Source organism: Prionailurus viverrinus, chromosome A2 (assembly GCF_022837055.1).
Source record: "Prionailurus viverrinus isolate Anna chromosome A2, UM_Priviv_1.0, whole genome shotgun sequence".
In the NCBI taxonomy this organism is placed as follows: domain Eukaryota; kingdom Metazoa; phylum Chordata; class Mammalia; order Carnivora; family Felidae; genus Prionailurus; species Prionailurus viverrinus.
Genome location: NC_062562.1, coordinates 16491157 through 16515301, shown reverse-complemented (window position 1 = coordinate 16515301; position 24145 = coordinate 16491157). Strand labels below are relative to the sequence as shown.

The following is a 24145-nucleotide window of genomic DNA, read 5'->3' as shown; positions in this document are numbered from 1 at the left end:
GTTTACAAAGGCTACGGCGACTTGATGTAGAAGGTCTGAGGGCAAGAGAAGGCAGACGCAGATTCCCACCCTTCCCGTGGGTTCCTCGGCCAGCACTCGACACCCTAAACGGGCTTCCCCCTCGGAACTTCTCGCCAGGTCTTTTCTCCCCGGCTGTAGCAGGGGATGACAGAAGCTCCCTGCACTGGTTGACGGGACGCAGGAAGGAACTGGGATACAGCAAGACACGCAGAGGCCCAGGCTGGGTAGCGGAGGAGGTGCGCAGCCTGCCTCGACTGGCGGAAGAGGCGGGCGCAAGAGTTCGTCTGAGACCTGCCTGGCCCCGATGCTGCGCATGCGTGCGCGCGTGCCCTCTTCGGTTAGGGACCGGGTCCCCAGAAGGGGCGGGGCCGGCCCTCCGCGCCGGAAGGGGGTTGACTGGGCGGGGCCGGGAGGTGGCGGTGGCGGCTGCGCGCGCGCGCGCGCGGGTGCGAACGGGGAACGCTGCGAGGGCCGGGCCGGGCGGTGGGACGACGGACGGCGACGATGGCCGCGGCGGCGGGCGGCGGCGGGCTGGGGGCGGCGGCGGGCGCCGCGGGCGCGGGAGGCGCGGCGGCGGCTGCGGGCCTGGCCGTTTATCGGCGGAAGGACGGTGGCCCGGCCAGCAAGTTTTGGGAAAGCCCGGAGACGGTGTCCCAGCTGGATTCGGTGCGGGTCTGGCTGGGCAAGCACTACAAGAAGGTGGGTTCGCGCGCCCGTGGGGACTAGGGGCCACGCGACGGGAGCCCGGCGCAGCTTCTGGCCTCGCGGGCCTCGGGCCGCCCCTCCCCCCCCCCCCCCCCCGCGCGCCACGAGGGACAACAAAGGCAGGCGCCCGGGCCCGCCACGCCCCCGCCGTCCGCTCTCCGCGCCCGCGCGCCCGGGGCTCCACCGGGCCCTCGGGGCCGGGCCTCTGGGAGTTTCAGCATGCGGGCGAGAGCCACAGCTCACTCTAGTGTGCAAGGGGCAACTGGAGCTCTGCAAGAGGGAGGGCGTGAATCTCTTTTGTTAGCTGCATTGGGTGTGCGAACAGTAATTTTTACAAACTGTCCGAGCCTGTGTTCTAAGAGCAGCTTCAAGTTTTGTTTATAGACTCGTCTTCAAAGTCAAGTGAGGTAGCTAATGGTCTACCTGTTGTTCATTTGTTAAAGAATGACTTTACGATTGTACTAGGAAGTTAACAGGCTGATATTATAGATGATAGACTCGATGAGCACTGATACTAAAAAATGATAGTTTTTACTTGTACTTTTAGTTCCGTATAGTGTGCGCACAAGAATTAACGTTCACTTGTACCTAATGTGTTGCTTAATGAGGCCTTCCCTGAGAACCCCGTTTATATTAGATTGCCCCACTTCCTATCACCTTTATTTTCTTGGCACCACTATCTGAGATAATTTTTTTTTTTTCATTTAGCTGTTTCTCCTGCTTTGGGGAGGTAAGTTCGGCTGAGTCAGTGGTATTGAAAGTTGTGACTTAATCTCTTTTTTATCACAAGTGTTTTTTAACTTCCCCTTGCAGATACATAGGAATGACTCCCTTAGAAGGTGTAATGAAAAAAAAAAAAAAAAAAAAGAAGGTGTAATGAAGCAAACAGCCCAGATATTTCTCCCAGTGGAGAATATCCACTCTGCCCCAGATTTCTGAGCACTCTTTAAAGTTTCCGAATTCCCCCTTTGAGAACCACACCACTGGGGCAAGGACCTTGTCAGGTCTCTTCACTGCAATGCCGCCCCTCAACATGGTACTCATTGCCTCGCCCTTAATAGTTGCTTAGTAAATATTTATTCAATGAATGAAAAGGTGAAGTAGTGTAGGAGCCTATTCATTTGAGTTCCGCAGCTCAGTGGAGTCTGTCAGCTTTTGGAGGTTGATAGGCAGGGGCAGGATGTTGTGTTCCTTTGACGTTACGTTGTGTGCTTTCAGAAATGACTGTTTCTTACAGAAGTTTTAGGAAGTGAGAGACCAAATATATTTTTATTTATGATATATTTTTAGATAATTTGACTTTTTTCTGCCCCAAATTTTGCAGTCACATTTGGGATTCCCAGTTTTTGTCATCTGCATGTATGCAGACAAGAATATTGCTCTCCCTAATACAGTGATAAATTGGTCACTTTTCTTGTGTAGGCAGCAGAGCTTCTAGAAGTTATGGGAATTGAATATATATTGGGTTATATATATATATATGGGTTATGGGAATTGAATATATATTATGAAAGTGTTATTTTTTATCACATGCCCTTCAGCCAATGCTTTGGGTTTTAAATTCAGTGTATCTTAATGTAGCCTTGCCCCTCCCCTATTTGGATATCTTTATTGAGGTATAATTGACATATTAGTTTATCAATGTAGTTTAAAAATTTTTTTTATGTTTATTTTTGAGAGAGAGAGAGAGCACACGCGTGCATTAGTGGGAGAGGGTCAGAGAGAGAGGGAGACACAGAATCCGAAGCAGGCTCCAGGCTCTGAGTTGTCAGCACAGAGCCTAGTGCGGGGCTTGAACTGACGGACCACGAGATCATCACCTGAGCCAAAGTTGACGGCTTAACCGACTGAGCAACCCAGGTGCCCCAAGTTTATCAATGTAGTTTTAGCAGAAATATGAGGAATATTCCTTTGGATATCAAAGAAGAGAAAGGAAAAAGAGAAATAGTAATTTCTACCTCCAAACTTTGTGTGCATCTGTTTGGGCCCAGTTCTAAGAGAGCAGCTGAAGGCTTGGTTGTGTTTGGTGGGCGAGGAAGTGGTTATGAGGCTGGCTCAAGGATTTGTCTTAGAGTATTGAGGCCATTGGGTGAGTATTCTCAGGGTTTCATAAGGCCAGAGTATATTCCCTGGGTCCCCTCCAATTCAGAATTGTATATTCCTTAGACCTGACACCCAGAATCCTGTCAGCCTCAGAGAGTGGTGTTTGGAGTGGTGAAAGTATTAGCCAGAACACCCTATATATCTCTACTTGGTGTACACATTGTTGGGTTTTAACTAAACTTTTCTGTAGCACTTAATACTGCATTTTCAGATTCATAAATATCAGCAATTATGAAATAAATATGACATTGGTAGTCCTATTTATATTGATAAGTTTATCCATGCATTCTGCTAACAACTTGGCATCTAATCATATCTGGGCACTTAAACCATAACTCACTGAAATTCTTACAGCAGTCTTAAGTAATAGATATTTATTTAATTTTATACATGAACGGAACCCACAGCTCCAGATTTAAGTGACTTCTCAAGATTACAAGTAGGAATGGCAGATTTAGAATTCAATGGAGGTCTTCCCTGGCTGTAAATCCCCATTTTTTTTTTTTTTTTTTTTTTTGCCACACTTAATGCCTCTCATCAAAGAACTTAGTGGAACGTAGCGGAAAATGTAGTGGTAAAGGTAGGCATAGACACCTACTTGTAAAACTCACGTGGTTTCAAATTGAAAGAAAACTTGCATTTTTTTTTCTGTGTGTCCTTAGTAAGTGCTCTGTCCATGTTTGTTCAATGAATGAATGAACAGATTAACTAGGAACCTATTTGTTTAAGCTTTGTTGATAAATTTGGCTCAGCAGCACACAAAGGAGAGTGAATATTTTTTCACTGGAATGAGCTTCAGCTAGGCCAAAGAAGTCCAGAGGAGGTGACTCCTGGAGGGAAGCATAGGGCGGTTACCTATTGGCTTGAAATTGCATTTTTATTTATTTATTTTTAATTTATTATTATTTTTTTTAATTTTTGAGAGAGAGAGAGAGAGAGAGAGAGAGAGAGACAGTACAAGTGGGCGAGGGGCAGAAAGAGAGGGAGACACAGAATCTGAAGCAGGCTCCAGGCTCTGAGCTGTCAGCACAGAGCCCAATGTGGTGCTTGAACTCATGAACCCTGAGATCATGACCTGAGACGAAGTCACACGCTCAAGTGACTGAGCCACCCAGGTGCCCTGCATTTTTATTTTATTTTTATTATTTAGAGAGTGGGGAGAGGGGTTGGGGGGGGGGGGGCGGAATCTCAAGTAGGCTCCATGCTCAGCACAGAGCCCGACATGGCGTTTAATCTCACGACGCTGGGATCATATCAGAGTTGAAAGCAAGAGTCAGATGCTTAACCAACTAAGCCACCTAGGTGCCCTGAGGTTGCATTTTAAGTCCCAGCTGCAATGTAGAAGCTTGTTCATCTCCTGCCTGAGCTGCCTTCTTTCTATTATTGGGTACATGTCTTTCATTCTAACTTTGATGAAGATGAGAGCTGTATTTCTGAGTATAGTTTCTGAGTGGTTTTCAAATGATAACACCTCACTGATCTTAAATTGATTCAAGTCAGATACCTTGAAGGTGAAGTATATCTGTAAACCATTAAGATCCCAGATAAGTTTCTTCCTGGTTTGGCTTATTCCTTAAAATAAGATTTAAGATGTCAGGATGATTTCAGGATGATTTAAATCTAAGGGTGATCACTAAAACAGACCAGATTGCCTAAGGAATGCATTTCAGTACTCTTTACATAAAGTATTAACAGTTAAAGACAGTTTTTTGTTTGTTTTATGGGACCTTGGCTGCAATAGGATTGTTCAGAGACAAGTTGAACTTTGGATACTCAATGTTATAGGTAACATAAACAGATGCATTGATACAAGTTTCTAAACTTAGATCTTCTTGCCATTCTTAATCAAAACACTTCAGACTAAAAGTCTTTGGTTGTCTTAAGTAAAACATGCTGTTGAACTTCTTTTTGATCAAAAGATAAAAAAATTATTTAAATTCAAGTTAGTTAACATATGGTGTAGTATTGGTTTCAGGAATAGATTTCAGTGATTCATCACTTATGTACAATACCCAGTGGTCATCTCAACAAGTGCCCTCCTTAATGTCCATCACCCATTTAGCCCATCTCCCCATCCACCTTGTTTGTTCTCTGTATTTAAAGAGTCTCTTATGGTTTGCCTCGCTGTTTTTATCTTATTTTTCCTTCCCTTCCACTGTGTTCATGTGTTTTTTTTTTTTTTTTTTTAATGTTTGTTTATTTTTGAGAGAGAGAGAGAGAGCATGAGCAGGAGAGGGCCAGAGAGAGAGGGAAACACAGAATTCAAAGCAGACTCCAGGCTCTGAGCTGTCAGCACAGAGCCTGATGCGGGGCTCAAACTCACAAACCATGATATTATGACCTGAGCTGAAGTCAGATGCTTAAGCAGCTGAGCCACCCAGGCGCCCCTGTTTTGTTTCTTAAATTACACATATGAGTGAAATAATATTTGTCTTTCTCTGACTGTTATTTTGCTTTGCATAATATCCTCTAGTTCCATCCATGTTGTTGCAGATGGCAAGGTTCCATTCTTGATCGCCCAGTAAGATTCCATTGTGTATATATACCACATCTTTATCCATTCATCAGTTGATGGACATTTGGGCTCTTCCCATAATTTGGGTATTGTTGATAGCACTGCTATAAACATTGGGGTGCATGTGCCCCTTCCTTCAAATCAGCATTTTTGTATCCTTTGGATAAATACTAGTAGTGCAATTGCTGGGTTGTAGGGTAGTTCTGTTTTTAACTTTTTGAGAAACCTCCATACTATTCAAAAGATAAAATGATTATGACTGAAATAGTCTATTGTCATTAATTTTTGTTAATCAGGATTCAGTGTTTTAAAAGCTGTCAAGAGCCTTTTATGTTAAAAAAATTTTTTATTTATTTTTGAGAGTGAGAAAGATAGAGCACGAGCAGGGGAGGGGCAGAGAGAGAGAGGGAGACAACAGAATCCGAAGCAGGCTTTAGGCTCTTGAGCTGTCAGTACAGAGCCTGATGCGTGCTTGGACTGACACATTGTGAGATCATGACGTGAGCCGAAGTAGGACACTTACCTGACTGGGCCACTCAGGTGCCCCAAGAACCTTTTATGTTTTAGGTGATATTTTTGAAAGCTTTTGAAATGAGCTCTATTATAGCAGTATGGGATGTGAAGAGCATTACACTTTGGAAATTGTGAGTTCAGTACTCTTGGCTGCTAATTGGTGGTGTCCTTGAGCAGATGACTTGATTCCTGTTTTAATTTTCCATTTGTAGATTGGAAGTAAGACTAACTCCCATAAGACTGTTGTTTGATTCAAATGAGATAGTAACTGAAGATGGAATTATGTAAATTTGAGGTGATAATGATACTTTTGTGTACATCCCATGGTGATCTTGCTTCATTCTTATTGGTTAAACAGAATGTTAATTTTAGACATTTAAAAGTTGATTTAAAAACTTTAGTGGTAGGGGCGCCTGGGTGGCGCAGTCGGTTAAGCGTCCGACTTCAGCCAGGTCACGATCTCGCGGTCCGTGAGTTCGAGCCCCGCGTCAGGCTCTGGGCTGATGGCTCAGAGCCTGGAGCCTGTTTCCGATTCTGTGTCTCCCTCTCTCTCTGCCCCTCCCCCGTTCATGCTCTGTCTCTCTCTGTCCCAAAAATAAATAAACGTTGAAAAAAAAAAAAAAAAAAAAAAAAAAAAAAAAAACTTTAGTGGTATCTGGCTGACTCAGAGCATGTGACTCTTAACCTCAAGGTCGTGAGTTCAAGGCCCACATTGGGTGTGGAGCCTACTTAAAAAACAAATAAAACGTTATAGTCCTACATTGGCTGCATTTTCAGTGGGTGTGAGGTATGGTTTAGACTAATGCATTGATGTAGCAGTTTATTTATGAATTAAAAATGTTATGTTTCTAATTTCTTTTTTTCTTTTTGAGGGAGGGAAAGAGTGCAAGTGCGAGTTGGGGAGATGGGCACAGAGAAAGGGAGAGAATCTCAAATAGGCTCCACACTCAGCATGGAACCCGATGTGGAACTTGATCTGATGACTATGATATCATGACCTGAGCTGAAATCAAGAGTCGGATGCTTAACCAACTGAGCCACCCATTGCCCCAGAAAAAAAAGTTTCTAACCAAGGTTAAATATTTTGTAATTTAAAAATTGGGTTTTAAAATAGCTAAATAATACTGAATGGACTTTGAACTTGGCCATCTTTATTCTGAAACTATAAGGTTGTCCATATCAAACGTTTACATGTTTTTTTGTATTCTGAATGACAGTATATCAAATGAAACATGCATAATAGTGTAATTTAGAATGTATATGAAGCTATGTATGTAACAGTTACTAAGCTTAGTTTTTGCCTGAAGGGTTGATTTGGTTTTTGCTGACACCTTCCTGTAAGGTGGTGTCTTTTTCAGTTTCAGGATTTGGCATTGTTCAGTGATCTGCAGGTATCTGAAAGATAAAAAAGTTAGGCTTATTAGTCTTTCATGCTTTACGATGTGCAAAAAAACTGCAGTACATTGTATGACTCCTTTGAGAAACCTGTACTTATTAAAGATAATAAAGTTACCTTGTGGATATATATTCCATATTTTGTCAGTTCTGTAGGATACATTTGAAGAGTCTGTTAAGATAATTTGAGGGGTGCCTGGGTGGCTCAGTTGGTTAAGCGTCTGACTCTTGATTTCACCTCAGGTCATGATCTCACAGTATGTGAGTTCGAGCCTCACATCAGGCTCTGCACTGACAGTACGGAGGCTGTTTGGGATTCTCTCTCTCTCCCTTCTGTCTCTATCCCTACCCTGCTTGCTCTCTCTCTCAAAATAGATTTAAAAAAAAAAAAAGATAATGTGAGTATTACAAATTACTTACCAATTGAGTATTATTTGTTAAAAGATTTACTATGTTGAATAAATCGGAAAAAACCTGATACTGAATTTTCACTTGAAAGTGTATGGTTCTTAATTTTTTTTTTTTTAACGTTTATTTATTTTTGAGACAGAGAGAGACAGAGCATGAATAGGGGAGGGTCAAAGAGAGAGGGAGACACAGAATCTGAAACAGGCTCCAGGCTCTGAGCTGTCAGCACAGAGCCTGACATGGGGCTCGAACTCACGGACCGCGAGATCATGACCTGAGCCTAAGTCGGCCGCTTAACCGACTGAGCCACCCAGGCGCCCCGAAAGTGTATGGTTCTTAAAAATGTAAACTTAATAGTTTTTGTAGGAATTGGCGATATAGGAAACGGAAATTGTAGTAGTTTTTAACATTTAAAAATTGTATAAATGTGTTTTAAGTTTTGAGTTATAATAAACTGTATTCTTTAAGACATAGTAATATCTGAAACAGATTTTTTAAAAAGTTTAGGAGTCCTTAGGGTACCTGGGTGGCTCAGTCGGTTATGTATCCAACTGTTGATCTCAGCTCAGGTCTTGATCTCCTGGTGGTTGAGTTCAAGCCCCTCATTGGGCTCTTCGCTAGGTGTGAAGCCTCCATAAAAAAAAATGAAATAAAAAGTTTAGTGGTTCTTTTTTAGACACGATGTTTAAAAAAATTTTTTTTTAATGTTTATTTTTGAGAGAGAGAGAGACAGAACTCAAGTAGGGGAGGACCAGAGGGAGAGGGAGACACAGTACAAAGCAGGCTCTAGGCTCTGAGCTGTCAGCATAGAGTCCAAGGTGGGACTCGAACTCAGGACCCACGAAATCATGACCTGAGCCATAGTCAGACGCTTAACCGACTGAGCCACCCAGGTGCCCCTTAAACACTATTTTAAAAAAATGTTTATTGATTTTGAGAGAGAGAGAGAGAAAGAGCATGAGTCTGGGAGGGGCAGAGAGAGAGAATCCCAAGCAGGCTTCGCACTTTCAACACAGACTTAGGGCTCAAACCCACGAACTATGAGATCATGAGCCGAGCTGAAATCAAGAATCAGATGCTTAACTTACTGAGCCACCCACGTGCCCCAAAAGTTTAGTGGTTCTTAAAGTAGGTTCCCAGTCTAGTTGTGTCACCTGGAAGTTGTTAGAAATGCAAATTCTTGGGCCTGACCTATTGAATTGGAAACTCTGAGTAGGTCTGAAATTTGAAAATATTTTAGATCAACAAAATTGACGTCTTATGTGCTTAATGGTATGAAACTTGGTAACTTTTTTGACTGGTGTTCTATTTTGTGGTCTTATGGAAATGTGTTTTGACGGAATACACTTCATAGAAAACTTAAAAAATTTTTTTAAATGTTTATTTTTGGGAGAGAGAAAAAGAATGTGAGCAGAAGAGGGGCAGAGAAAGAAGACACAGAATCCGAAGCAGGCTCCAGGCTCTAGGCTCTAGGTTCTGAGCTGTTAGCACAGGGCCTGACTGGGGCTCCAACTCACAAACCGTGAGATCACAACCTGAGCCGAAGTCAGACCCTTAACTGACTGAGCTGCCCAGGCGCCCCTAGAAAAGAAAACTTTTTATAAGGATGACAGAGGAGTTGTCTAGAACAGGAATAGGCAGAATTTTTCTATTAAGGGCAGGAGAGTAAATATTTTAGGGTTTGCAGGTCATGTCATCTCAGTTGCAACTGCTCGACTCTGCTGTTACATGAAAGCAGCCATAGACAGTGTGTAATGAATGAGTGTGCTGTGTTTGGATAAAACTTTACTTATGGACAGTTAATTTGAATTTCATCTAATATTAGTGTGTCAGAAATATTATTCTTTAAAATTTCTTTCCAGCCAGGTTTTTCAAAAAATTAAAAATAGAACTATTCTACAACCCAGCAATTGCACTACTAGGTATTTATCCAAAGGATACAGGTGTGCTGTTTTGAAGGGGCACATGAACCTCAATGTTTATAGCAGCACTATCACCAATAGCCAAAGTATGGAAAGAGCCCAAATGTCCATCGATGGATGAATGGATAAAGATGTGGTACACACACACACACACACACACACACACACACACACACACACAAAATGGAGTATTACTCAGCAATCAAAAAGAATTAAACCTTGCATTTGCAACTACGTGGATGGAACTAGAGGGTATTATGCTAAGCAAAATTAGAGAAAGACAAACATATGACTTCACTCACGAGGACTTTAAGATGCAAAACAGATGAACATAAGAGAAGGGAAGCAAAAATAATATAAAACCAGGGAGGGGGACAAAAACATAAGAGACTCTTAAATAATGGAGAACAAACAGGGTTGCTGGAGGGGTTGTGGGAGGGGGGATGGGCTAAATGGGTAAGGGGCATTAAGGAATCTACTGAAATCTTTGTTGCACTATATGCTAACTAACTTGGGTGTAAATTACAAAAAAAAAAAAAATCAAAATCAAAAATAAAAGATTACCACCCTAAAGAAAAAATTTGTTTCCAACCATTTAAAAATGTAAAAACTGTTCTTAGCTTGTGGGCTACAGAGAAACAGGCAGTGGGCTAGATTTTACCAACCTTTGGTCATGTAATATAAAGCATGTCAACAAAATACCAGTCTTAGCAAAGTGAACTGCATGCTGGTTGTTTGATTTAGAGTGGAAAGCTAATGTACCTGAATAGATAAAAATGTGGGAGGATACTAAGCTTTAAGAATTGCCTTTTTATATCATGCTTTATCTTTGCTTGGCCGTAGTACAAATTGAGAGCCATTCAATCTAGTAACAGTAGACTGCTGCTGATACCATTTTGCCATATATAAATCACTTAAAAATTATTTGTTGTAATAGAAACTTACCTCATTAATCTTCAAATGTTGGATGATACTGGGAAAGAGGTTTGTTCTAGGAAGAAAAATTTGTTATCTTTTCAATTTCAAGGAGGTATAGATGTTTTTTCCTGCTCAAAATTGGAGGTTTAACAAAAATTACTGAATGTATTGGCTTTTGAAAGTGATATTGAGCATTCAATACCTAATTAAACTTTTATATTTAATTTATGCTTGCTGATTTATGCTTTTCCTGTCATGTTGCCCGTTATCTTTCCTTGCTGTGGAACTATCTTGCTGTCTTCCACACTAGTTTGACCTTTGAACATTGTCGACAGCCATGCGGATAAGTTTTCACATGTGCTTGTTTAAAAAAATGTTTTTTGTTGTAAAAAAACAACAGAATTTACCATCCTAACTATTTTTAAGTTTACATACATATATTTTTTGATGCATAAGACTAACCATTTTATTATATTCAAAACTTCTTGCCATAAAATAACCATTTTATTATGCTTAGAGTTTCTGTGTGTCAGGAATTTAGAAGTTTCTGTATGTCAGGGTGCAGTGGGGACAGTTGTCTCTGCTCAATGATGTCTAGGGCTTCGACTGGATAGAGTTGATGATTGGAGATGACTTGACAGCTGGGGGCAGAATCATTTTTACTCATGTGTCTGGTGGTGGTTCCATCAGTTTTCTGGAATATCAGCTGGGGCTTCTGGCCATAGCATATCCAAGTGGCTTCTCTATGTAGCCTGTGCTTCCTCAAAGTATGATGACCTTTAGGTAGTTGGACTTCATGGTAGTTCAGGGCTCCGAAGGTGACTTGCCCCAAAGGACTACATGGAAGCTGTAGAACCTTTTTTGACTTATCCTCAGAGGTTCACAATATCACTTTTTTTCCCCCCTATTGCATTCTAACGGTTCCAAGTTCATCATTTTTTTTTTTTCTTTTTTTTTTTTTTTTTTTTTTTTTTCCAAGTTCATCATTAAGGTTGGTCTTGATTCAGCAAAAGAGGGCATACACCCTACTTCTTTTTTTTTCTTAATTTTTTTTTTTTAATGTTTGTTTATTTTTGAGAGAGAAAGGGAGGGAGACACAGAATCTGAAGCAGGCTCCAGGCTCTGAGCTATCAGACACAGCCCGATGTAGGGCTCAAACCCACAGACCACAAGATGATGACCTGAGCTGCATGAAGTCAGACACTTAACCGACTGACCCACCCAGGTATCCCTGTATACACCCTGTTTCTTAATGAGAAGAGTGTCAAAGAAATTTGTGGGTCTGTTTTAAAAACAGTACAGTCTACTCTCTCGTCAGAAGTTATTTATATTCATCTCACATAACAAAATACATTTGCTAGTAGGTCTCATCTCACTACAGTGACTGTCAGGCTCAAATTTGAGGTTTTGGATCTCACCATCTACTTTAGGTCTAGGTGCACACAAGGTGACTTGGATTCATTGCTAGGACATGGTTTCTCTCATTCTGAAACCTGTTAACTAAAGAGACAAAGTTATTTCTCCTCACCGCCGTCAGTATTTGTTTTTTGTAAGCTCCTTTACAGCAGAGAGCATGGTTCAGAACTCTGCAAATCTGTCACCTTGTCAGTGCTTAGTATGTAATAGGAAGTAAGGGAACATTCTCTTCCATACGATTGTCCTAGATTTTGAGTTCCTGTCTTTATCTTGCAGTATGTTCACGCAGATGCTCCTACCAACAAAACGCTGGCTGGGCTAGTGGTACAGCTTCTCCAATTCCAGGAAGATGCCTTTGGGAAGCATGTCACCAACCCGGCCTTCACCAAACTTCCGGTAAGTACATCAACTTACAGTAACACTGGGGAATCAGTGGTTTCTGTATGAAGTACTGTCTACAGCTCTTTCCTTTACTGCTACTATCCAACAGAAATAACAACAAAAAAAGAGCCTCAACAGAATTTTACCTATAGAATATTACCGTTTTTTAAGTGTGGGAAACTTCTCTTTCAGGAGTCATTTAATATTTGCATTAAACATCATAACAAGTATTTATAGACTTAACATTTTAGTATGTTGTAGTTTTCCTTGTAGTCTCTACTATACTGAGTCTTTTCCATTCTTTAATTCAATTCTTGTGGCTAGGATACTTTTTTGTGGAATTTTTATCTTCTGTAGCCAAGACTCTTCTGAGCTTGTGTGAAAATTTAATTCTGTTGTCCTTGCAATTGATACTTTGATAGTTTGGTTTCAGTTATGCTTTTTTTCCTTTTGAAATATGTAGGTTTTGTTCTTTCATTTTTTTATGTTTATTTATTTATTTTTAATAGTTTATTTTTAATAATCTTTAACCAAGTGTGGGGCTTGAACTCATGATTTCAGAGATCATGAATCACATGCTCTACTGACTGAGTCAGCCGGAGCCCCGGTTTTGTTCTTTCCTTAACATTTGAATTTATAGACAAGTTTGATACTTGATTTATTTTTGAGAGAGAGAGAACGTGCACTCAAGCAGGAGAGGGGCAGGGAGAGGGAGACAGGATCTGAAGCGGGCTCCGCACTTCAGTACAGAGCCCGATGTGGGCTTGAACTCATAAACTATGAGATCATGACCTGAGCTGAAGTCTGATGCTTAACCTACTGAGCCACCCAGGCGCCGTATTAAACTTTCTGTTTTAACAGCCCATTGATATCTCAGGTATAATTGAGAATAGGAGATAGTGTATGTTTTTTTACTGGTCTTTCAGTAAATGTATTTAGTTTGCTTATCATATTTTTGTTATCCAGACATTTTATTTATTTATTTATTTATTTATTTATTTACATTTTTTAATGTTTATTTTTGAGAGAGAGAGACTGAGCATGAGCTAGGGAGGGGGAGAGAGAGGGAGAAACAGAACTCAGAACTCAAAGCAGGCTCCAGGCTCTGAGCTGTGAGCCCAGAGCCCGACACGGGGCTTGAACTCACGAACTACAAGATCATGACCTGAGCCGAAGTTGGACGCTTAACTGATTAAACCACCTAGGTACCCTCCAGACATTCATTTAGTCAGATAAAGAATTGTGGTATTTAAAAAAAAAATTTTTTTTTAACGTTTATTTTTGAGAGCGAGAGAGAGAGAGCATAAGTCAGAGGCAGAAAGAGAGGGAGACACAGAATCCAAAGAAGGCTCCAGGCTCTGAGCTGTCAGCATAGAGCCTGACATGGGGCTTGAACCCACAGACCATGAGATCATGACCTGAGCTGAAGTTGGCACCTGACCGACTGAGCCACCCAGGCACCCCAAGAATTGTTTTTTGTTTTTAAGTAATCTCTACCTCCAACATGAGGAAATCTCTACCCTCAGTATGGGGCTTGAACTCACAATCCTAAGATCAAGAGTCACATGCTCTATTGACTGAGCCAGCCAAGCATAGAATTGTGTTTTTTGAATCAAGTTAGGAAGCTTTCACTTGTAGTGATAAGAAATTTAGTCACGTGTTCTTCTAGTACTTGTATGGTTTCATTTTTTACACTTAATTCTCATCTGTTTAGAATTTGTCTTGGTATTCAGTGTGAGCGATGGATCCATTTTTTTTCTTATGATTATCTGGTTACCCCAGTGACATTAAAAAGTGCTTCTTTTCCCCCATTAGAACTCAACAAGTAGGTCTGAAGCATTTGGTTATTTACCAAGTTGTGAGAATTTAAAGAGCAGGGTGGTGTATTGTCTGTCGTCGGGGGGGCTCATGCTCTAGTGAGCTGAATGAATAAAGCCTTTGACTTTCCTGGTGATCTCAGGTAATGTTTTCCAGGGGAAAGGACATTTGAATTTGAGACCTGAGAGTTGAGTATGAGTTCTTCAGGGAAATGCTGGAGGATGGAATTTTCAGGTAGTGATAGCAACATGTAAAAGCATAAAGGCTTGAGAAAATGTGGTACTTTACAGTTGCAGATAGTTCAAGATTAAAACTGAGGACAATAGGTAGAGAAATGGGCTAGAATCAGTCTTTTTTTTTTTTTTTTTTTAATTTTTTTAACGTTTATTTATTCTTGAGACAGAGAGAGACAGAGCATGAACAGGGGAGGGGCAGAGAGAGAGGGAGACACAAAATCTGAAACAGGCTCCAGGCTCTGAGCTGTCAGCACAGAGCCCAACGAGGGGCTCGAACTCAGGGACCGTGAGATCATGACCTGAGCTGAAGTCGGACGCTTAACCGACCAAGCCACCCAGGCGCCCCTAGAATCAGCCTTAATAGGCCGAGTTTACTATGCTAGATGTGTGGTCTTTATCTCGAAAGTGATGGGGAACCACACAAGAGAGAGAGTGGAAGGTGGCTTAGTTGATTCTGGGTTTTAGAAAAATCCCACAGGCTTCAGTGTGAAGAATGGATTGGAAGCTGTTGAGATTGGAGGCTTTGAACGTTTTGCATGAAGAATCTGCTCTCATAATCCACTATAATGACAACCTGCAGAGCAAGCAGTGGATTTAAAGAGGACAGAAAGGAATTGAAAGAGTTTAAGGGGGCAGAACTTGGTAATACTTTGGTGGGGGCAGTATAGGGGCTGGAAAAAGAAATAATTTACTAAGGTGACTGTACCAAGCATTCAGACACCCTTAGTACTAAGGGGAAAGCCAGAGTAAAAGCAGGTTTCTAGGGAAAGGTACTCAATTTAGTTTTAATTGTGTTAGGGTTGGTTCTCCTATAGGCACCTTGGGTTTAGAAATTCTGTAGGTACTAGGAAATAAGATCTGGAATTTAGACTACGGGGTTGAATTAGAAGAGATTTGGGAGTTACTGGGTACTGGTTGAATTTGCAGTTGTAGAGCAAGATCATTCCTTCTGTTTTGATTCACTTTTTAACTTTATCCTTTTGATATACTTATATTTTAATGTGTGATTTAAGTTATATATGCATGATGTATTAGCATTGTAGAAGTGCATGTATATAATTTATGGGTAGATTTTTAGGTATTAGAGGTATATGCTCACTTTTTACTAATGGGAATTACTCAACTGGATAATCAGTGTATTTCATTTTGTGAACTGTGTGACTAATTGAAATTTTTTTTGGTGACTTTTATAAATTTAAAATTGTTTCAAAGTAAAAATTTTGCAAGAATAGTACAAAGAACTTTCATTTTCCCTTGATTCAGAACCTCTGATTGTTAACATGTTACTACAATTGCTTTATCATTCTCTTTTAGTTTATGTGTATCTATATTTTTTTCCTGAATCATTTGAAAGGTTCATGTTCCTTTACCTCTAGTTACATGAGATTTTAATTCTTATTCTTGTATATTATGAACCAGATTAGAATTATTAAATCAGGGGCTATTTGAAGTTATCATTTAAAACAGTGTAACATGGGGTGCTTGGGTGGCTCAGTCGATTGAGCGTCTCTTGATTTCAGTTTAGGTCCTGATCTCACTCTCGGTTCATGAGTTTGAGCCCTGAGTTGGGCTTGTGCTGACAGTGCAAAGCCTGTTTAGGAGTCTCTCTTTTCCTCCCCTCGTCACACTCTCTCTCAAAATAAGTAAATAATCTTAAAAAAACAAAACACTGTAACATAATACATAGAGATTGCACTTTATCAAGTATAACATCGTTTAGAATAAAATTTATAGATAACATTACATGAAGTATTTTATATAATGTGATTCACATTATGATTATATGAATGGTCTTAAAAAATAGTATCTACAGGAGGCTTTATTTATGGGATGTTTAACTCTTGGGAGCTAAACCGTTATTTTTTTCCAGATTAAAGATTAGGGAAGAGTATTTTTAGGCATAAATAAAAATAATTCATGGCTTAGTGCCAGTGGGACCAGATGTACTTCTCTTCCTCTTAAAATAGTGTTTAGCATTTAGCATTTTTCCAAATGAAAGGGATTGATGTAACGTGTAATGGTGTCAAGCAAAAGTGGATGAGAGAGGCAATGAAGCCAAGAACGTTTTAGTGGAACATGTCAGCTACTTAACCTTAAAAGTTTTTTTTCTTCTCTTTTTTTTCTTTCTGAATAAATAGTACTGGTGTAAGAGTTCACTATTTGGACTGATTTTTTTTTTTTTTTTTAACCAAAGTGGAACTTTATATACTAACGTCTTAAGTCATACCAGATATTAAACAGCTGGCTCAGTGTAGGGTATGTCCTATATAATGCTAAACTGAGATGTAAGAGGATTTAGAGAAAATTTAAGGATTTATAAGGCTAAAAATATGTTGTATAGGCAGGGGTACCTTCCTGGCTCAGTAGAACATGTGAGTCTTTATCTTGGGGTTGTGAATTTGAGCCCCACATTGGGCATGGAGCCTACTTAAAAAATAATATGTTGTATAGACAAACAGCATGAATTGAAACAGAAGAAAAAAGTGTTCTTACCTCCACCACAAGTAAAAATTCTTGTTTTTCTATAATCTCTTCAAGGCTCAGTGCATGTGCATACATAATATAGTGATAAAGACAGGTTAGAGCCAGTTTTGTAATCTGCTTTTTAAAAAATAGATTATAAGGGTCTATGTTTAAAAACAACAAAGCTCTAAGACTTGGAGGACTACTATAGGGTCAAATCAGAGTCTAAAGTAATGGAAGATTTTTTTTTGTTTAAAGATTTACTTATTTTTGAGAGAGAGAGCACAAGTGAGGAAGGGGCGGGGGCGGGGGGACAGAAGATCTAAGTGGGCTCTGCGGTGACAGCAGCAAGCTTGATGTGCGGCTTGAACTCACGAGCCATGAGATCATGACCTGAACCAAAGTCGGATGCTCAACCAACTGAGCCACACAGGTGCCCCAAGTAGCAGAAGATTTTGAATATGTTCATGAGATGTTCAAAATTTTCAACTTACCATTACTCTTAAAAAAAATTAATGATTTCATTTGCAACTATAACCTGACTACACCCTGCCATTCCATTAACTTCGGAGTGGAGAGACTACTGTTGGGAACATGGAACTAGAAAGAAATCTTAAGTGTTTTATATGTATTGGAAGTTAGTTCTTTAAGTTTGTAGCTTAGACCTCTGTCTGATGAAAGTGGAATATAAGTAACTATTTAAGTGAAATGATGTGGGATATTTACTTTGTGGAGCAATCAATGATTTACTTTAATTTTGCTTTTCTTTATATGGATCACCATGTTTGTATGCATCTCTAAAGAGAATCGTGTAGTCTTGGTGGTCTTTGAATTTTATAGGAATAGAATCATAAGTATTCCTCTGTGTTGTGAGCCTTGGAGGAAGTATTTGTAAACATGAAAAAACAAGTTGAGCCAAACATGAGGGAGATAGTCCAATTGAGCTGTTCAACCGTGTACCTGTAGATAGTACAATTTACTGTAGATAAAAGGATAAGTCTGAAACTAGTCCATTCTCTTCTCACCCTTGTAATTCACCTGCAAGGGCAGTGAGCCACTGGTCTGGCATGACTGGTCAGAGCTCAGTGGACTGCAGAGTATGGGCTTTTATAGCCAGGATCTGTATGCCAGGCTGAGGACATGCTGGGCCAGGTGTTGACCACAGCTCCAGAAAACTATAGGACCAGTGTTAATGGCAGGCCTATAGTCCCATCCATACCGTGTGGATACACAAGTAGAAACCTTAGTTTAGTGGCATTGTATTTCTGATTTGTCTGGGTGATGCTTTGTTTATTTTTTACCTGTTTTTTTTCCCCCTTTGACTTTTTTTTCCCTTTTCTCTCTTTTCCCATAATGTTTATCTCTCTAGCTTTACTGAGGTGTATGTCTCATTGATGTATTATAAATGGCACATATTTAAAATAATGATGAGTTCAAGGTAATGAACATTTCCATCACCCCCAAAAGTTTCTTTGGAAGCCATCTTCCACCCAGTCCTCTGGCAACCAGTGACACTACAGATTCATATACAGCTTCATCAAAAAACATGTTTTTAAAGATCTTTTTTTTTTAATGTTTATTTTTGAGAGAGCACACACATGAGTGGGGGAAGGGCAGAGAGATAGGAAGACAGAGAATCCCAGGCAGGCTCTGTGCTGTCAGTGCAGAGCCTGATGCTCGGCTCAAACCGTGAGACTGTGACCTGATCTGAAATCAAGAGTCTGACGTTTAACCGACTGAGCCACTAAGGCACCCCAGATTCAGGAAATTTATATAAGTAGAATCACATAATACACTTTTTTTGCCTCGGTTCTTTTACTCATCATAATGGATTTTGGGATGGGCGTTATCTGTGTTCTACGTATTATTTTTCCCTTTTTTTTTTTTTTTTGAGAGAAGATCGTGTGAGTGGGGGAGGGGGAGAGAGAGAATCCCAAGTAGGCTCCGTGCTGTCCGTGCAGAGCCCAGTGTGGGACTCAGTCTCACAGCCTGCAGAATCATGACCGGAGTTGAAATCAGGAGTCAGATGCTTAACTGACTCAGCCCCCCAGGTGCTCCAAATCGCAGTTCATTTATCCCTTTACCCTCTTTAATGGACATTTGGGTTTCCAGCATTGTAAGTAAAGCTGCCGTCATTGTTAATGTTCACATCTTTTTGTGGACATGTTTTCATTTCTCCTAGGTAAATAATCTAGGAGTAGAACATTTGGGTCATAGAATTGATAGCGTTCAACTTCTGAAGTAACTGCCATACTGTTTTCTCAAGTGGTTGTATCATTTTACATACCACCTGGCAGTGCATGAGAGTTCCAGTTCCTTTGTATTCTTGTCAACAATGGGTATGATTAATCTTCATAATTAAAAAAAAATTTTTTTTTAGTGTTTATTCATTTTTGAGACACGGTGAGAGAGTGCGAGCAGGGGAGGGGCAGAGAGAGAGGGAGACACGGGAACTGAAGCAGGCTCTGGGTTCTTAGCTGTCAGCACAGAGCCCGATGCGGGGCTTGTACCCACGAACCGTGAGATTATGACCTGAGCTGCAGTCAGATGCTTAACTGAGCCACCCAGGCGCCCCTTTCTCAATTTTTAAACAAATCTTAACTCCAGTGTAGTTAACATGCAGTGTTATATTAGTTTCAGGTGTACAATATACTGATCCAACAATTCTATACATTACTCAGTGCTCATCATTATAAATGTACTCTTAATCCCCATCGCCTGTTTCACCCATCCCCCCCCCCCACCTCTCTAGTAACCATCAGTTCTCTGTAGTTAAGAGTCTGTTTCTTGGTTTGTCTCTCTTTCTCCCTCCCTCCCTTTTTTTTCTTCTTTGTTTTGTTTCTTAAATTCTACTTATGAGTGAAATCATATATTTGTTTTTCTCTAGCTTATTTTACTTAGCATAATAGTCTCTATCTCTATCCATGTCATTGCAAATGGCAACATTCTTTGTTCATCTTTTGATGGACACTTGGGCTGCTTCCATAGTGTTTGGCTTTTGTAGGTAATGCTGCAGTAAACATAGGGGTGCATACATCCTTTCAGTGTTTTTGTCTTCTTTGGGTAAATACCCAATAGTGGAATTACTGGATCATAGGGTAGTTCTCTTTTTTTTTTAAGTTTATTTATTTGAGAGAGCATGTGAGTGCAAGCCAGGGAGGGGCAGAGAGAAAGAGCGAGAATCCCAAGTAGGTTCCATGCTGTCAGTGCAGAGCCAGATGCTGGCTCAAATTTACAAACCTTGAGATTATGACTTGAGTGGAAATCAAGAGTCGGGACACTTAACTGACTGAGCTACCCAGGTGCCCCAGGGTAGTTCTGCTTTTAACTTTTAAAAAAAATAAATTTATTTTTATTTAATTTTTAATTTTTTACAGAGAGTGAGGGGGAGAGGGGTAGAGAGGAAGGGAGAGAATCTTAAGCAGGCTCCATGCTCAGTATGGAGTTGGATCTCATGACCCTGAGATCATGACCTGAGCCAAAATCGAGTCAGATGCTTAACCAACTGCGCCACCCAGGCACCCCATCGTTTTTACCTTTTTAAGGAAGCTCTATACTATTTAACATAGTGGCTGCACCAGTTTGCATTCCCACCAACAGTGTGCATCCTCACCAACAATTGTTTCTTTCTCATTTTTTTAAAAAGGAGTTTTTCTTATGTGCCCCGTGTCAGAAATATTTATTGCAAATACCCTCTTGGTAGCTTATTTTTTTTTTCTCAGGATATTTTTGGGTGAACAGAGGTTCTTAGTTGTAATATAGAGCAGATATCAGTAAACTTTTTCTGTAAAAGGCCAAATGGTAAATAGTTTTATCTGTAAAAGGTCAGATAGTAAATATGTAGTCTTTGCTGCAGCTTCTCATCTTTGCTCTTGTGTGAACATAGCCACAGACAATGAGCATGGACTTTTCTCCAATAAAACTTCATTTACATAAACAAAAGCAGGCTGGATTCGGCCTGTGGGCCACAGTTTGCCAATCCCTGACATAGAGTAATTTATGAGATATTTTTTTTATGATTAATGCTTTTTATGCACCTCCCCCTTTTTTTATTTGAGAGAGAGAGAGAGTAGGGGAGAAGTGTGCAGAGAGAGAGAGAGAGAGAGAGAGAGAGAGAGAGAGAATCCCAAGCAGGCTCCATGCTTAGCATGGAGCCCAGGGCTTGATCTCCCAACCCTGCAATCATGACCTGAGTGAGCCAAAGTCAAGAGTGGGATACTCAACTGACTGAGCCACCTAAGTGCCCCTTTTTTAAAGAAATCTGTGCCTGCTCCAAAGTCATAAATATATTTGTGTTTTCTTTTAGAAGCTTTATTGTCTTACCTTTCACCTTTACAACTGTAATCCATCTAGAATTGTTCTCTGCATTATGTGAGGTAGGGGTCAGCATTCCTTTTTTTTTCTTTTAAACCTGTTCATCTCCAGCTGTGGCTCATATATTTTGGTGTGTGATGTTTTCACTATCATTTAGTTCTAAACTATTTTCTTTTTCTTTTTTTTTTTTTTAATTTTTTAATGTGTAGGGGCACCTGGGTGGCTCAGTTGGTTAAGTGTACGACTTTGGCTCAGGTCATGATCTCACGGTTCATGGGTTCGAGCCCCACATCGGGCTCTGTGCTGACAGCTCAGAGTCTGGAGCCTGTTTCAGATTCTGTGTCTCCCTCTCTCTCTGCCCCTCCCCCACTCGTGCTCTGTCTCCCTCTGTCTCAAAAATAAACAAACATTTAAAACAAATTTAAATTTTTTAATGTGTATTTTTGAGAGAGAGCGCGTGCGTTACGTGGCCGCAAGCAGGGGAGGGGCAGAGAGAGAGGGAGACAAAGAATCCGAAGCAGGCTCCGGGCTCTGAGCTGCCAGCACAGAGCCCGATGGGGGCTCGAACTCACAAACCATGAGATCATGACCTGAGCTTAAGTTGGACGCTTAACCGACTGACCCTCCCAGGCACCTCAGTTCTAAAGTATTTTCTAATTTGTTTTGATTTCTCCTTCAATCCTTGCATTATTGTTTCAAAAGATAATTGGAATGATTGGTTTTTTCTTATTAAAATTTCTAATTTGATTACATTAAGAACATGTAATGTTTTTTGTAACTTACTAAGATTATTGATGTTGAAAAATCTGTCAGTCCAGTTTTTTGTTTTTGTTTTTAGGTACTCTCTTTCCCTATGGTTGCTTTTAAGATGTCTTTGTCTATACTGTTATGCAATTGTGTTATAGTCTTGAGGTGTAGGTTTTATTACATACTTTTAACATACCCCTCAAAATTGATATGCTTCTTGAAGCTAAGGGTTTAAGTCCTTAACAGTTTTAGGGAGCCTGGGTGTCTCCCTCTCTCTCTGCCCCTCCCTGTTCGTACTCTGCCTGTCTCTCTCAAAAATAAACATTAAAAAAAAAAAAAAAAAGTCCTTCACAGTTTCTAAGAAATTTTAAACTTTACTCTTCTGTGTGTGGTTGTCTAGTCTATATAACCTGACAGGTGTGCTTTTACTTTCATTGAATGTTTATGTGCCAGAAGTTACATGTATTTATTTTTCAAATCTTTCTCTTTAGTGTTTTTAAAAAAATTTTTTTTAAAGTTTATTTAGTTTTGAGAGAGACAGAGCACGAGTGGGGGAAGGGCAGAGAGAGAGGGACACAGAATATGAAGAAGGCTCCAGGGGGCGCCTGGGTGGCTCAGTTGGTTAAGTGTCAGGCTTCGGTTCAGGTCATGATCTCTTGGTTTGTGAGTTTGAACCCTGCGTCAGGCTCTGTGCTGATAGCTCAGAGCCTGGAGCCTGCTTCAGATTCTGTGTCTCTCCATCTCTTGGCCCCTCCCCTGCTCATGCTCTGTGTCTCTCTGTCTCTCAATAATAAATAAACTTGAAAAAAAAGAAAAGAAAAAAAGAAGGTTCCAGGCTCCGAGCTGTCATCACAGAGCCTGATGTGGGGCTCAACCTCACGAACCGTGAGATCATGACTTGAGCCAAAGTTGGATGCTTAGCCAACTAAGCCACCCAGGCACCCCTCTTTAGTGTTTTTAATCATTCTATATATTCCAGTTACACAAATCCTATCATTTTGTTCTATTATCTGAAATATTAGCATTCTTTTTTGTTGTTGATGTAAAGGAAAAAAAAGTTTTTGTGTATTTGAATTTTGGAATGTCAGCACTTCCTTCAGTGGATTTTTACCTGGGAATCCTGTTGGTCTGGGCTGAGAATTTGCTCTTTAAAGCACTTCAGAGGACCTGCTAAATTTAGGCCCAATTCTTATGTTAATTTGGTGTGGACTTCCTAACTGAGTGGTTAGTTAAGTTCCAAACTCAAATTGTCTTGAGATGGAAGCTTGTTATCCTCTTTGAATTTTGGCTGGCAGATATTTTTTTCCAATGTATGCTTTCCCTACTGATGCAACATTTTGATAGCCCTGCTTCTCCACGTGTGTGGCGGATGATTGTTTTAGTTCTAATGTCCTCCCTTGCTTAGGTCTATTCCTGCACCATCATGTTGATGAATAGACCAGAACATGGCATTATGTATGTGTGTTCTCCCTACCCATGTATACATCCTCCTCCTCCTCTTTTTTCCAGTTGTTAGCACTACCTTGTCTTTAATAACTAAGCCAAAGAAACAAGGACACTGTGGCACAGATTTTAAGCACTTCTAAGTATCGCAGTTAAATTTATCTTTTCTCCATTTCATCAGCTCAGCAGAATTTTTGGTGGACTATAATTAGGCAGGATGAGACCACTTACATACATCCAGAATAAGATTAGATTAAATTTCCCAGTTAGTTAACCAGAGATGGAACAGCTTATCAAAAGCAGTGTAGTCACATAGCTGGGAATAGAAGCAACCTATTAGAGCTGTCCTTGACCCCCAGTCTCTGATTGGGGTGTGTAGCTGCTGAGATAACTTACACAAAGTAGCATCTCGCTGGCTCTGGAAAGCTCAAGTTTGGGTATCCTCTTGTCCTTTTATTCTTTAAGTTTTTCAGCACTAATCAAGAGGAATTTACAATGAACAATTCATGCTTCTCTTGTGTTTGAATAACATCCAGTGTCAGTGAGGGCAAGGCCTCTTCATTCAGGGTGGTGGTGGTTGGGATGAGGGTTGAGTGAGGAAATACAGTTAGGGTCCAGTAGGGATGCCTGGGAATTCTCCTGTGTCTGCTTCCAGCTTTCCATCCCCTGACTCTGATCTGCTTTTTAACCCTGGTGATTTTGATACTGAGCTTATCATTAGAACCAGAATCCCAGATCCATTTCCATGCTAGCACTAGGAATCCTTGACGTGTGGTGAGTGTCCCTTTTTGGGGTTTTTTTGCCACACCTTTACAGATGTTTTCCTT

The 24145-nt window shown here is 40.4% G+C and overlaps 1 protein-coding gene across 2 annotated transcripts in view; it reads left to right on the top strand.

Annotated features, from left to right (window-relative positions):
- Positions 1–525: 525 nt before the first annotated feature.
- Positions 526–24145, top strand: part of SMARCC1 (SWI/SNF related, matrix associated, actin dependent regulator of chromatin subfamily c member 1) — a 179588-nt gene continuing 155968 nt past the window's right edge. For both annotated transcript variants that reach the window (XM_047845105.1, XM_047845110.1), the window contains exons 1-2: positions 526–720; positions 12193–12312. In XM_047845105.1, the coding sequence (XP_047701061.1) occupies positions 526–720; positions 12193–12312 (315 nt within the window). The remainder of the gene's footprint in view (positions 721–12192; positions 12313–24145) is intronic.